The 16,168-nt window shown below is 44.0% G+C and overlaps 1 protein-coding gene across 1 annotated transcript; it reads left to right on the forward strand.

The window, feature by feature from the left end:
• Window positions 1-581: 581 nt before the first annotated feature.
• KLF14 (KLF transcription factor 14) lies at window positions 582-3,916 on the forward strand. Its single transcript, XM_025929328.2, has one exon. The coding sequence runs from the start codon at window positions 582-584 to the stop codon at window positions 1,563-1,565; it is 984 nt and encodes a 327-aa protein (XP_025785113.2). The 3' UTR covers window positions 1,566-3,916.
• Window positions 3,917-16,168: the final 12,252 nt, after the last annotated feature.

The following is a 16,168-nucleotide window of genomic DNA, read 5'->3' on the forward strand; positions in this document are numbered from 1 at the left end:
TATTTTAAATTCGGTCTGAGAGCGGCGGACAGAAATGAAATGTAATTCCAGCCCGCTTAACTAACAATCGTAATTATGAATCGAAAGACAGATCAGGTATTAGCATTTTTTTTTCCTTAAAAAAAAAGTTTCGCGGACTCCGCCGGACACCCAGCTGGCGGAGGACCAGCGGGCGGGGAGGGGGGGTGGGGGGGCGCGAAGCCGGCAGGCTGCCCAGAAGTTACGATCGGGGAGTTTTCTCTTTATTAAAATTACCTGGCTCACCAGCAGAGGCAAGAAAGCGAAGACAAGATAATTTCTTAGGCTGTTAAAAATGACTTAGCCCGGTGGGCCCCGCGTTCCGAGGGGGTGTCCTGCGGGCCGGGGCGGGTCCCGCCGCCCCCGCGGGCTCCGGTGCGTCAGGGGCGCGTCAGGCGGGGCGGGCTCCGCGCGGGCGGCGGCGGCGGCGCCGGGCGGCGGGCGGCGCGCACCGGGCCTCCTGCTTCTCGCTCCGAGGCTGCGGGACGGACGCTCCCGAGAACTCTCTCGCCCGCGGCCGGCCGCGCTCGGACGGCGCTTGCCGGCGGCCCGGCGGTGCCAGCATGTCGGCCGCCGTGGCGTGCCTGGACTACTTCGCCGCTGAGTGCTTGGTGTCCATGTCCGCGGGCGCCGTGGTTCACCGCCGCCCGCCGGACCCCGAGGGCGCGGGCGGAGCCGCAGGCTCGGAGGTGGGTGCGGCGCCGCCGGAGTCCGCTCTGCCGGGTCCGGGGCCACCGGGACCCGCGTCGGTCCCCCCGCTCCCCCAGGTCCCCGCCCCCAGCCCCGGCGCGGGCGGCGCCGCGCCCCACCTGCTGGCTGCAAGCGTCTTGGCTGACTTGCGCGGCGGCTCTGGGGAGGGCTTCGGGGAGAACTCGGGGGAAGCTCTGCGCGCCTCGTCCGGCTCCTGCGACCCGACCCGGTGCTCCGGCCCGACCCTGGGCTCAGAGCCGACCCCGGCCTCCAGCGCGGCCGAGGTCTCCGGACCCGCGCACTCCTCCGGCGCGCTCGCGGTCCCAGGCGCTCCTGCCGTCTCCGGAGCGCCTGCCGCCCCCGGGGCGGTCCCCGGCGTGGCCCCTGGGGCGGGCCCCGCCCCCGCCACAGGTCCAGTCCCTCGTCGGAGGCCGGTTACACCTGCAGCGAAGCGCCATCGCTGCCCCTTTCCGGGCTGCAACAAAGCCTATTACAAGTCGTCGCATCTGAAGTCCCACCAGCGCACCCACACGGGTGAGCGCCCTTTCTCCTGCGACTGGCTCGACTGCGACAAGAAGTTCACGCGCTCCGACGAGCTGGCCCGCCACTACAGGACGCACACGGGCGAGAAGCGCTTCTCCTGCCCCCTCTGTCCCAAGCAGTTCTCCCGGAGTGACCATCTGACCAAGCATGCTCGCCGCCACCCAGCCTATCATCCTGACATGATCGAGTACCGCGGGCGTCGTCGCACTCCCCGAGTCGACCCCCAACCCACCAGCCTGGTGGACAGCTCCGCCTCCATCCCCGGCCAGGAGCCCAGCCTCACCACCTGCCTGTCTGACAGTCATTGCTGTTAGTCATCCCCACAAGGACGATCGCCCAGACCGTTGTCCCTGCCTTTTCCTTGCCCAACCCTCTCTCCCAGAGTCATTAGACCAAGGCACAGACTGGTTCCTCTGCTCGGAGGATGGGTCCAGGGAGGCACGTTGGACCCTGGGGAGGGACTGGGGGCCCGAAAATAGCAGGAATTCTTACAACACGTATATCAACCTAAAGGGGAGAGGGTTGCCTCAAGACAGCCCCCAGGAACTGGTGAAAAAGGGATGAACCCCCGTACTCTCCAGAGTCCTGAAGATTCTCCCCTGGAACCAGAGATGTGAAACTGGAATTCTCAGGTGCCTGAGGAGCTCCCAGTCTCAAAGGACTCTAGTGTCTTATCCACCCGCCAGGGCGGACCTTGGAGAGGGTTTCAGGGGTGGCAGTCTTGGAAATGTCCAGGACTGGAATGGTGAGAGGCCTTTGGAAACAGAAATGATTTCTATTTCTGTAAATAGCAATGTTTACTAATTTATTTTTAGTATCTTTTAAACAGGGATCCCAGGTTGATGGGAGGTTGATGTCCTCCACTCCCCAATTGCCCCAGCTACCTCTGGTAGGAGAGGCCATGTAAGAGTCCATGTGAATGTATGGCTGGGAGATGCTTCTTGGTGTCTGGGGAGTGTTGCGAGTCTGTTTGCAGGTCCTGTTGCGTGGTGTGGAACCCTGCACTTGCGCCGTAGCCTTTCTTCTCATTTGGATTCCTACTTGGGGAGGGCAACTTCCTGGCTCACTCTCACAGTGAGATTGGTTGAAAATTTTGGAAACAACCATGAAAGTACCAGAAATAAGAGAGTGGTCCAGGCTAGTTCCCCTTTTAGCCAGAGGGCACACCCAAGTGACTTTGGGTGAGATAGGTCCAAAACAAGACCTTTCAGGATCATTGTTAATATTCAGGGAAATAGGGGCGTGTGGTTCCAGCTGCCCAGTCCAAGTAATCTCAGGTGTGGTAGATTCTGTTCATTTCTTAGTGGCTAACAAGGGGTTTATTTCCCTTGGGATCTGTGCATTTTTGTTTTTGCAGTAAATGAGTTGACGGTTTGGGGAGGGGAAGATGAGAGTGGCTTTCTCCAGAGATCTGGCTGCCCTGGACTTGGACTTGGGGAAGGAACAGTAAGGTGAAAATTGTTATCAAATAGGAGGACCCTTCTCCCTTGACCTTGAAGTCCCTCCAAGTTATACCCTCAGGACCCTTCTGCCCCAATGCAGGAATCAAGCATCAGCAGTATTTATTTTTTCTATATGTGTCTCTGCTGCTATGAACAAAGTTGTTGGTCACTCTGCTTATGTACGTGTGAATGTGTGTACATGTGACCTTTTTACTAGAGATGGGGCTGAAAGGAATTTCCTGCTCTGGTAAGGCCCCGGCGCCCCCCTCCTGAATATCTTGTGGAGGGTGCCATAATCTCAAAGGACCATAACAGGCATCTAGTTAAATAAACCGCTTTCCCCTGTTTTGCAGATGAAGACACTGAAGCCTAGATAAGTTCAAAGTCTCATGCTGAGTTGCTGGCAAAAGCCGTGAATAGAATTTAGGTATCTGGCCTTCTAAGTGGCTCTTTCCCTCAGGCTTGGTTACCCCACCTCATCTCTCTCTGGGCCCTTAATCAAAGGACACCACTCTCCCTTCCTGCTACCAGTATTCCCTCCCTTCCCATTCCCTGTCACTTCTAGGTTGCTTCAAATGTCCAGTCCCTGCTGAACACTATGCCTGTTGTGCTTAGCTTAAAAGCCCCTTTCTTAGCCGGTTGAGTCCATTCCCTCCTTCACACCATGTGGATTTAGAGTGGGAATGTCTCTTTGGCATTTGGGGAGAGATTTTATCTTTTGACCTGGTGGATTAATTTTCACTGCCAATTCTATTCTTCCTCTGGTCCTGGGCATTCTGTTTTCCTTGAGAGAGTGAGTGATGCAAAGTTGACATTGGGTCTCTACTAAGTGAGGGAAATGTCCATAAGAAGGACCCAAACTGTATGCCCTGTGACTTTGAAGAAGTCAGTGTTTCCTGGTGCAGACTAAACATGGAGGGTGGGGCCCTCTTTGAGCTACATATGGGAAGAGGAGGCCCCCAATTGTGGAGGTGGGTTTTAGTTGGGGGAAGAGTCCTCCCTTTGCTCTGTTTGTCTCCTCAGCTGAGACTGGATAGGAAGGGCACTCCAGGCCCCCTTGAAGACTGTCATTTCCCCTTTGTCTCCTTCAGTAGAAGATCTGCCATTGGGTAGGTGAACAATGAAGTTAATAGGAGAAAGACTCCCACTGAGTGTTCTGGAATTGGGCTCAAGAAAGCTTGGCTTTTCCAACCACCCTTTGATAAATAACTTTTGATTCTCAAGCTCCCAAGCAGTGTCCTTATTTGGGTTCTTCGACCTTGGGGACTTTGGGGCTGGCTTCTGACAATCTAAGTGTGGCATGTCTTCCAATGACCTCTCCTAGGACTTGGGATGGTGGGGAGGGAGACACTCAAAACACTTAGAGTAGCTAGATAATGGAGGCAAGATTTATAGGCTAGTCCTTCTTAGTCTTGGTTATTACTACCCTTTTCACTCCAGCAACCAACAGCTCTTGAAGAGCAGTCATTGATGAAATGTCTTGGAAGGGGCTTCCTAGTTTTATTGGTATTTATTTTCCTTCTTTTTGTTAAACAGATGGAGGTCAATTACTGAATGAGTCTGGGGATTGGTTGGGGTCAGCCTGAACCTCTGGGCCCTTCCCCACCTCTGCCATCCTGAGTTCTGATGTAGGAATGACCGAGTAACAGAATCTACTGATAGGACTTTTTCTGAATTCTGGGTTGGAAGCTGGAATGTGACACGCATTCACACACACACATCTGGGTGTGAGGGAAATGGATCCCCAAGCTCCACTGGGAAGGTGTGAAGAGTACAGGCCAACCGTGGGGACAAGAATCTGTCACTTGTTCCTATTTTCCTGTTCTTCTCCAAGTAGGGAACCATACTGGGATACCACTCTTGGCCCCTGTTTCTACCTCTTACTCACTTCTCCCCAAAGGAAGTTTGTGTTCTCTGATGGAGACACAGGGAAGAGGGTCATTTTACACACACGCGCCCACACATACACACACACACACGCTCTAAGTTCTTTCTTTTGTACCTCTTTGACTGCAATGTGTATGCAGTCCATTCAGATCCAGCTTTCACCTAATAAGTACACCTGCTGAGGCCCAGGCCTGCCTTCCAGAGGCAGGTCTGAAGAGCACCTCTCTCTGTCTCCACTTTTGGAGCAGCCATGGCCCTTGCAGCTCTCTAGGTAAGTGTTTTCTTTGTATATTCTCCTTTGGGAGGGTAATCCCAACATCAGGAATTGGGAGGGGTGGGGGAGAGATACTGTGTTAGAAAGCCCAATTCTGGCCATAGTTACAGCTTCATCAACAAAATACTGATATGTTCATCCTCATTAGTCTGATTCCTATAGCTATTACTCAGTTGTTTGAGAACTTAGCTAGGAAAGGGATATGATTGATTTTCTCCCTTAAGCCCCAACACATGCAAATATACATTGAGAAGTATCTTGAGAAATAGCACTCTAACTGGAATTAGGGAACCAAAATAAGATGTGCAGAGATGGGACATCTTGTGTGCCAGGGCATAGGGCTTTAGCACTTTAGTGATCTTGGACTCTTCAGTTATTTGGCCTTTTTGAGTCCTAGCAGCATATAGTAACTAGCTTCCATACACAAGCTACCTTTTTAGAGGGACTGGACATATGACTCTGTAAAAGTGGGCTGCACAGGCCATTATGGCTGATCTTGATTCACATAGATATAGTTGAGACAGACTTTCTGCAGAAGGAAAAAGCACTATTGAGTGGAACAATTTGTGCCTTTATTGTCAGCCATGATTGTAGATAAGGACTTTAAGGTAGAATGGCATAAGTTCCATGTGAACTTCAAAACATAAGTTTAGGAGATTCTAGTCCTTAAACTGTGCTGGGGATTAGCAGGTGGCATTAGATCAATTGCACCCAATTTGGTTCCCTTTTGTCTTGATTTGAATTGCATCCAGAGAAAGGTCTATGGGAGGGGTCAAGGTCTTTCTTTCATGAGGGGTATCCATAGGCACCTTCTATTTATGTCCCAAGCTGGTGCCAGATATGTTGACTATATAAGCCCTGACAGTGAAATTTCAGGGACTCAGTCTGTGTTCAATCACAGAGTAATGGTGATTTTTAATCATGAAAATAAAAAGAGGATGCAAATGTTTGTGATATATGGGTTTGGGGTAGAGAGAAGCAATGCCATTATAACCCCAAAGAATAGGAAGCGTATTTTGAAAGGGTATGCCTGGATTCTTCTTTCCCTAGGAGTCAAGTTTTCTGAGGAAATAAAGTAGGAATTATATTTGTTTCAAATATATATTTAGATCTTGAAGTCAAAATGGAAGCAGTGGGAGGGTGAAAAATGAATAAAGACAGGTCAGTTGAACTGGAGGAAGGGAAGGATTTCTTTAGGAGAAAGGTTGTGTTCTGAGAGGATAGAATTGACAATACAAATGGAAAATAAAAAAGAAGCCCACCAATATTAAAGATGAGACTATGAAAGAGAGTGGTAGTTTAGTCATTACTAGGTTAGAGGATGTGATTGGAACCCAATGAGATATAATAGAAGAATGCAAGATCTCAGAGAGAAAACAAAAATGCCTACTTCTGCAAGGGATCTCAGATCCAAGAGAATATTGAGAGGTACCTACCTGAATCTGTAGGTAAACCATTGGAAAATCACCATTTTAACACTGAGATAGGTTGGATACAGAATATGGAGACACTATTTTCAACATTTTTGTTTAGTCTCAGGTGTCTCACCACTGAATGGGATAGGAATACAAATATGGCTTGGAGAATGTACAGAGTTACGTCTCAAGGGAAAGCATAGGATGGATGAAACACATGTAATATATCAAAGTAGTTAAGTTAATAGAAATCAGGAAGACATAAGCATGATCATCTCATTTGGTTCCAAAGTAAGTATTTGTTAAAACTTACCAATTTGAGTTTTAATTTGTGATTTAATTCGAAAAAACCTTGGCAAACTAGTAACAAAGAAGATAGTTTCTTAAATTGATAAAGAGTATACATCAAAAGCCTCCAGTAAACATCAAACTTAACATTGAAAGATTGCAGGAATTCTTATGGACTCTGTAGTAAAATAGTCTTAAAAAACTCCAGGCAGCTAATCACATGAAAATACAACAAAAATATAACCAAAAACTCATGCATTGGAAAATGTGAATGCAGACTTCTACATGACTAAGATAACAGGAGCAATTACAAAATTTATATCTGAATGAAAACCAAAAGCACTACATAGCAAAGCTTTTGTGATGCAAGAAAACAACTGGGGGAAGAAATGCAATTTATAGCCTTAAGTTGTTTATTTTAAAAAATGTTAATATTTATTTATTTTTGAGAGAGAGAGCGCTAGCAGGGGAGGGGCAAAGAGAGAGGAAGACACAAAGTCCAAAGCAGACTCCAGGCTCTGAAATGTTATAATTTTAAAATTCTGCTCATGTGTTACTATGATTTTACATCTTTTTTTTATTCCTGATAACTTTTTTTGTGGCTTCTCTCTTTTTTCTCAGTCATATTTTTTAAATCTATTTTTATTAGTTTTTTTTTTAATTTTTTTTTCAACGTTTATTTTTTTTTTGGGGGGACAGAGAGAGACAGAGCATGAACGGGGGAGGGGCAGAGAGAGAGGGAGACACAGAATCGGAAACAGGCTCCAGGCTCTGAGCCATCAGCCCAGAGCCTGCCGCGGGGCTCGAACTCACGGACCGCGAGATCGTGACCTGGCTGAAGTCGGACGCTTAACCGACTGCGCCACCCAGGCGCCCCTAGTTTTTTTTTTTTTTAAGTACTCTACTCAATTTTTTGAGACCCAACGTGGGACTCAAACTCATGAGCCATGAGATCATGACCTGAGCCGAAGTCAGATGCTCAACTGACTGAGCCACCCAGGCACCCCTTAAATTGTTTATTAAAAACAAAAACAAAAAAAAGGATTGAAAGTGAATGAACTGAGCTTTCATCTCCAAAAAAAAGGAAAACAAACCCAAAGAAAGTAGAAAAAGACATTACCACAGACCGTGCATTCTCAATGGGAAAGATCACTGCCCCCAAGGTAGCAAAAATTGGTTCTTGAGAGGTCAAAATACACTTACTATTACAATTCAGTGTGGCCTTTCAAAAGGTCATACAACATAAACAGATATACGTTATATGGGTGGTTTAGGATTTGGGGAGGAGGTGATGATTACAGAAAAAAATGTTTTGAAAGCCTCCTAGAAGGGTCATAATGAAAAAAGGTTGAAAGACACTGCCATACATAAAAGCAGAACTTAATGAAACAGAATAAAAATTGAGTAGAGTACTTAAAAAAAACTAATAAAACCAGATTTAAGAAATATGATTGAGGAAAAAAGAGAGAAGCCACAAAAAAAGTTATCAGGAATAAAAAAAAAAGATGTAAAATGATAGTAACACATGAGCAGAATTTTAAAATTATAACAGAATAATACAAACAACTTTGTATCAATAGAGTTGAAAATTATGGGTAATGTTATAGGAAAACAGAAAATTTTAAGATAGTCTAAGAAAATGTAGAAAATCTGAAATTAAAATGGCAATCAGAGTTGTGTTCCCTAAAATGGCATTAGGTCTAGGTGGTTATATAGACACATTCTTTAAATTTTTAAGAAACAAATAATTTCCATTTTTTAAAATTGTTACAAATCATAGAAAGAGATAGAAAATTATCTAATTTACTTTATGTTATATAATTAAGCTAACTGTAGTACCAAAACAAGACAAATAAAAGACAAACAACAACAACAACAAAAAGCTTTTATCTATAAAGATGGGTGCAAAAATCCTGAGTAAAATATTAGAAATTCTAACTCAGTAGCGAATGAAAAAATAATGCATTACAATCATTGAAATTTATTGAAAACTGCGATATTAATTCAATAGTAGAGATTTGTCAGTGTAATTCGCTTCACTAATTGAAAAAAGGAGAAAAATCAATGCCTTTCTTATATGCCAGCAATCATCGATCAGAAAATGTAATAGACGAAGTGATATCGTATACAGTAGCAATTAATAACAAAGAGCCTTTATAGGCAAGACTATAAAACTTTTACTGAATGACATAAAAGAAAATATAGCTAAGTGGAGATAAATAATGTTATCTGTGGTGGTAAAACTCAATACTATGAAGATGTCAGTCTTTTCCTCAAATGTATATACTTAATGCAACTCCAATCAACCCCCCCCAAAAAAGGATTTTATTTTATTATTTTTTTAATTGTATTTATTTATTTATTTTTAATGTTTATTTACTTTTGAGAGAGACAGAGACAGAATGCAAGTGGGTTAGGGGCAGAGAGAGAGGGAGACAAAGAAGCAGAAGCAGGCTCCAGGCTCTGAGCTGTCAGCACAGAGCCCAATGCGGGGCTCGAACTCACTAACCATGAGATTGTGACCTGAGCCGAAGTCAGACACTCAACCGACTGAGCCACCCAGGCGCCCCCAAAAAAAGGATTTTAAATGAAACTTTTTCAAGGAGATATTACAGTAGATTGTGGGGGGAAAGGAAGAATAATTGCTTTACAGATATCAAAATATTACAAAGCTGTGGTCGTTAAACAGTGTGGTATAGTGCAGGAATAAGACAAATGGAATTGCATGAAGAACTCAGAAATCGATCTGTGAATATAGAAGAATTTGGTATATAAGAGAGATGCCATTTCACATTAGTGGAGAAAAGACAGATTAGTCTCAAGGCATTAGTCTCAAATGCTATTGAGATAGTTGGCTCTTCGTGACAAAACAAAATAACAAAACACAACATTATTTTCTGTCTCAGATCTTTCAGAAAAATAAATTTCAGATGGTAAAGACCTAAACATTTTTAAGCAATAAAAAGTTATTAGCAAGAAAAAAAAACCTGGAAAGTATCATATTGGTTGAGGAAGCCTTTCTTATTAGGACGCAAAATTTTTTTAAATAAAAAAAAAAAAAGACTTAACTGCTTCAGAATTCTAAGACATTTTATATCTGAAAGTCTACGCAAAGTTAAATATCAAGCTACACTCTGAAAAAAAAATTAACAGGCACAGGATTAATATCCAGAATATATAAAGGACCAAAAACGTGAGCGATAAGGACCCAAAAAAGTAGTCAAAGGATAGTAAGCAATTTAACGAAAGAACCAGGACTGAGAGATAGTCAGTGGGTCTTTAGCCTTATGTATATAATGCCTTTGCTCTTTAAAAAATTTTTGTTTATATATATTTATTTTCAGAGAGAGAACACAAGCAGGGAGGGGCAGAGACAGAGGGAGAGAAAAAGAATCCCAAGCAGGCTCCACACTGTCAGCACAGAACTCGACACAGGGCTCCATCTCACGAACCCACGAGATCATGACCTGAGCTGAGATGGAAGAGTCAGATGCTTAACTGACTGAGCCACCCAGGTGCCCCACTTTTGCTTTTTTAAAAGGAGAATATCTTCACATATTACTTGCATAAGTTAAAACATTAAAAAATATATATATTTTCTAGGAGGGGAAAATACTATTGGTTAGAACAGAAAAGCAGAAGGTAGGGTAGGAAATGATATACCAGACAAATGTTAATAAAAGTAAGCAGGTGTGACAAAATATCAGAGTCAAAACAAAAATCAAAGTACAAAACATTAGTGGGGCAAAGATAGATTATTTTCTATGGAGAGAAAGTATAGTACACTAAGAATCTGATGCAATCAAGAACCATTTGGCCCATATATTAGGGGGGTCGGCTCAGGAGCTCTAGTGCCCATCCCAGGACTTGGACAGGGTTTCCCTGGCCGCCTCCCCCATCCCTCAGTAGGAATTCGGACACTCATTCCCATTTTCTAAGCTCATCGCCAGGAGAGGGGGGCAACGCCAACAAAGGTTAAATCACACAGGAACCAAGCCCCCAAATTCCCTCAAGAAAACCCCCTCCAACGCCAAAGCGCTTCTTTCCTTTCTCCTCCTTCAGCATACTCTTTGTCCCTCTATTTTGCACAATAGCTCGTGATGATCCAGAGCTTGACCTAGAATTCTAGTTCCCCTTTCAAAATACTCTAGTTTAGTAAAGGGGAAGAAAATAAAAACAATATAAAAATGTGCCAACACTTACAGATGGTAGCTAACTGTATCTGTAGCTAACTGCACCTTATTAACCAGCTCCCAGTTCTGTTAATGATAGAGGAAAAATTGAAATGTGTCACACTCTCTCAGGGCTGCCTCCTTCCAAGGGCTTTATCCCTCCTTCCTACCCTGGTTTCTGAACGCTGGGAGCTTATGTGTTTCTTTGAGGGCAGAAAGGGAGGCAGCCTCAGAGCTGTATGCTGTGCTGTTCTCTGGTCCTCACTCATTTTCCATGATGTGTGGCTGTTCTGGGGATCCCTAGGCATATAGTGCTTGTGCCCAATGGGTTGCAACAGGTCCTGTCTGGTTCTTTTGGCTGCCTTTCTTATACTCACTGCTGGAGCCTGTGTTCCTGCTATAGCCTCTCATTGTGAGGTCTCTGTAGAATGAGACTTTCTCATCCCAAATACAGACCTCATCTGGACCTTGGGTTCTCTCAGCATTTCTGGACCCTCTTACCAAGACATGGAAAACATTCTGGTTCCCCTCTATACCATACCAAGGCCACAGGGAACTGGAATGCAGACACAAGTCCATCTGCCTAGACACCTCTCAGCCATTTGGAATTACTTCTTGAATGGCACTTTGTTGCCACAACACCATGCTGAACATGGAATGGAAGTGAAGGACCAGCCCAGAAATTTCAGATTCTACTCAACTTATCTGGGTTTCCTGATGTTGTGTCCATCTTCCCCATTCTGGGCGAAGGCCTAAGGAATAAAGGGGCTGATGGATTCTTTCTAAGGGATCTAAGCACCAAGTAAGCCTAGTCTCAACTCCTCTGATCTTCCCTCTATCCTTGGCTCTTCCAACCGAAAGAACGCTTCACTTCCACCCTCAGTAGATGGCAACTTTCCACCATCATACTCCAACTTTACCTATTGATTATAGCAAAGTTTTTTGTCCAGGCCACATGCTTTCCTCTTAATAGTTGAGAATGTTTAAAATTCAGAACTTCCTTTACTTTCCCAACAAAGTTTTTAAGACTATTATTTAGCTATAGGCTTCAAGAGCTGAACTAGAATCATTATTTACTTTGCATTCCTGCTATACCAATCATGATGTTCTCTGAGGCAAATGGATGCCTCTGGGTAAAAAGAGAAAGGTTACATGGAAGAAAATAAGCGGGGAAAATTACATTAATATTTTTCAAAACGTCTCCCTCACACCAATTTTTAGTCTGGCTAATGATTAAGTTATTACTTCTGAAGGTGGAGCTAAGAACAGGGTTCCCCACCACCACCACCTAACTGGGTCCTAACAGCAGAACATATTTACCGAGTATAAATAAAACAAAGGTAAATTTAGTCAGTCTTCTGCAGATCCATAGAATCAGTAAAAACTCAAGGGAAAGGAAGGATTACAGTTATTATTGCTCTGAGCAGAGTATGTATGGCACAAGCAAATGGCAGAGAGGGTATCAGCAGTATCCTGTCACCCTGCTGGTCCCCAAGGAGTTCTAGGTCCACTCATCAGTCAAGAGAGGGAAGGCAACTTGGTCAGTGGGTTCCAGCAGGGGTCAGCAATGGATTGGACTGGAGTGCATCTAGCAGCCCCAAAGGCGGTGCTAGAAGCTTTCCTTCTGGGGCTACGTGTACTCATGGCTTTTCCCTAAAAGAATCAGGCTTTCATGGGCCAAGACTACATTTCAACAAATATTTATTGAGCATTTACAATGTGTCAGGCACTGTTATAGGCACTTAGGATATATATGTGGAAAAAAAAAGATCTGTGCCATATGATTTTATATTCTAGCAGAAGGGATATAGAAAATAAACAAGTAAGTTACATAGTATGTTAGGTAAAAATGCCATAAAGATATGGAATTAATAAAAAGTAGAACAGCCTAAGTAGGATCAGGAGTGTTGGGTAGGAGTAGGGATTAGACTGAGGCAATAAATAGGGTGATCTGGGTAGGCTTCATTGTGCAAATAAGATATGAGCAAAGACTTGAAGAAGGTGAGAAAATTAGCCAAGAGATATCTCAGGGGGGAAAGTATCCAGGCAGAGGTTACAGTGAAAGAAATAACTGTAGGGGATGAGATAATAAAAAACTAAAACAAAAAAACCCAACAACAACAGAAGGGAGACCAACATTGTAGGAGCAGATTATGATCAGAAGAAAGAGAGGATGCCAATCAAATGGACCTTATACGCGCTTGTAATGACTCTGGCTTTTTCTCTGGGAGAAATGGAGAGCCACTGAGGATTTTGAGCAGAAGTATATGATCTACCTTGGGTTTTAAGGGATCATTCTGACTGCTATGTTAGAGGGATTTTAAACAAGGAGATATGTTGGGAGACAATGAATTAATCTAGGTAAGAGATGATAGTGGCTTAGAGAAAGTGGTCAGATTCTGACATTAAAAAAATATTTTTAATGTATTTTAAGTAATCTCTGCACTCAACTTTGGGCTCGAACTCACAACCCTGAGATCAGGAGTCACATGCTCTTTCAACTGAGCCAACCAGGTGCCCCAGATTCTGACATTTTTAAAAAGAAAAGCCAATAGACTTTCCTAAAGGATTTGCTATGGGGAGTGAGAGAATGAGAAAGATCAGAGTGACACAGAGTTCTTTGACCTGAGCAGTTGGGTGGATGAAGTTGCCATCAACTGAGATGAGGAAGGCTAGAAATGCAGGCAGGTTTGTAGGGAAAGAACAAGTGCTCAGTTTTGGACATGTTGACTTTGAGTATGTTAAACATCCCAGTGGAAATTTTCAATAAGCAAAGAAATAAGTCTGGAGTTTGAGAGGAAGGTCTGGGCTAGAGATAAAACCTTGCGATTAACAGCATATTTAAAGCTCTCAATCTGCATCAGATCAACAAGAGAGTGAGCATAGAGGGAGAAGAGAAGAAGGGCTAAAACTAATCCCTGGAGCACTCCAACATGAGCAACTGAGGGAGCTGAGGAGGAAGCAAAACAGGAGCCTGAGAAGGTGTGACCAGAGAAGTAGGAAGAAAGCCAAGAGCATGATGTCCTAGAAGCCTAGTAAAGAAAGTGTCCAGAAAGGGAGTGGTCCACTTTTTCAGATGTTCAGGCTATTTTCTTTTTTTTAATTTTTTTTTCAACGTTTATTTATTTTTTTGGGACAGAGAGAGACAGAGCATGAACGGGGGAGGGGCAGAGAGAGAGGGAGACACAGAATCGGAAACAGGCTCCAGGCTCTGAGCCATCAGCCCAGAGCCCGACGCGGGGCTCGAACTCCCGGACCGCGAGATTGTGACCTGGCTGAAGTCGGACGCTTAACCGACTGCGCCACCCAGGCGCCCCTGTTCAGGCTATTTTCAAGCAGGATGAGAGCTGGGGAGCTGGCCATGTTGATAAGAGCCGTTGAGGTAGAGTGGTAGGAGTAAATGCCAGACCGCAATAGGTTTAGGAAAAGCAGGAGGAAAGAACCTGGAGACCATGATTATAAGGCACTATTTCGAGACATTTTCCTGCAAATGAGAGCAAAGAAATGGAGTGAAAATGATTAGGAAAAATGGGGTCAAGAGAAGTGATTGTTTTTTTTAAGTGAGGAAAAACAGCCTGTTTATATGCTAAATGAAAATGATCCAAGAGGGAGTTAAAAGTTGCTACTGTAAGACAGAGATGAAGAGCATTGCAAGAGTGATATTCTTGAGGAGGCAAGGCCAATGGGATCTAGTGCACAAGTGGAGGGATTAATTTTAGCTAGGAGCATGGATATTTCATCTTTGAAGCAGTTGGAGATTCAGATCTCCTCCCTATTAAATCCTGCTCCCCATTATAATGGTTCCTTAGTTACTCAATTATCACTACAAAGTCTATAATGGGGCATTTGCTTCCCTGATGAATTTCCAGGTTGGACAGTAAAAGGAAAAGTTCCATCATGAGCTTTGAGGTATTAATTCTGAGTTTGAAATCATATATACCTTTTTCCTTAGATTGTTAATATTTCATCATTTCTCTTCCCAGTGCCATTTTTAAGGATGAGTGGGACATTTTGATCTTCTTTGTAACTAGAATGACTGAGACAGAGTCTTTTAATCCATGTTGGTGACATGTTGGCCATTAGCTGTAGTAATGTCCTTGTAACAGGCAATCTTGCCTTGTTGCCCAGGAGGCCCCGAACAGGTATTCAATCCTAGTTAGAAGACCACTGTGATTGTGTTGAGAGTCTGATTCATCCTGATATAGTTCCTGTGGTATAGAGGTAGTTTTGTTCTGGAGTCCTAGAAAATAGACATACCTTCCCATCTTCCCAAGTATTTGCAAAACACTCTCCTCAGGCAGCCATCAGCTTAATGGGTTTGGGGTCATAGACAACGTCAACAGTGATATTCCCCTGGATTATTTATGAAATTTCCCCTTGCCCCTCACTGTGTGTGTTTTCAGGCTAGTATTAAAGGGTCTCAGCATTCATTCTTTATACTTTGATGGAGACATAAGGCACTTTATTGACTAGGGAGTGGAGGGTCAACCATTCTGTTATTGTCCAGAATACCAAGCTCGGTTTAACGAAAACTGAAAGTTGCTTTTTTCCAGGGTTGTAATTAGGTACTGTCAGTGGCAACATGCACATCTAGAGGTTCAGAGACCGCTTTCCTTTTTAAGACTCCGTGTTCTTCCAGAGTTATAGGAAGCAACACCTAACAAGGAGGCCTCAAGGGACAAAAGCCAGTCAGGGAGCCCCAAGATAGAAGACTGATGGGTGACTAAGTAGATAAGCTGTAGTAAGACACTGGTAACTTGACAAGTTTACGAGGCAGTGAGTCGTCTTCTTGGAAAAAGCTACCTTCAGGGGAAAATCCATGTGACAACAGGCATTTAATGCTCACAAGCGAGAAAAGGCACTGAGATTCTGGAGCTTGGATTATCTGCAAATACCTCTGAATGGGCGCTAGAGAAGGGCATCACTGATACAATCGTGAAAGAAAATTCTGAGGGAGAAGGGAACACCAGGGTGAAGTCTTGCCATTCCACAAAGTGGTACAAGTCAGGCGGATTCAAGCAACTATATAGTTAAGTGTGGGCTTAGAGCGTGCTGCTGAGCATCACAAGTAAATGGAATGCTGCTTGTTGGAGTAGACAGAGATCCAAAGGAAAGCATTGACCATATTAATGGCAGCAAATAATTGTGGTAGGTGTTATATCTGAGCCAAGCTAAATACCCACGCAACAATTTCTATGAGTCACCTGTGGCCAATCTTTTTAAGAAGCCATACAGGCAAATTAAGAGATAAGAGGTAAGAAAATGACCTCTAATAAAGGCTATCAGGCATAGCCGATGAATTTTTCTTTAAAGCTACAAGGCACCAGACATCGCCATGTCCTTTAAGGTCCCAGAAAAAAACATGGCACATTCAAATTGGGTCAATAGAAGAGAATTTAATAAAGGTACTATCTTTAAAGGTGTGAGTAGAGGTTGAGA

Source organism: Puma concolor, chromosome A2 (genome assembly GCF_028749965.1).
Source record: "Puma concolor isolate L17-30 chromosome A2, mPumCon1.1.hap2, whole genome shotgun sequence".
Taxonomy (NCBI): Eukaryota; Metazoa; Chordata; class Mammalia; order Carnivora; family Felidae; genus Puma; species Puma concolor.

Bases quoted from the DNA above. Each gene is read 5' to 3' on its own strand.
- KLF14 (XM_025929328.2), top strand. From the start codon at position 582: ATGTCGGCCGCCGTGGCGTGCCTGGACTACTTCGCCGCTGAGTGCTTG.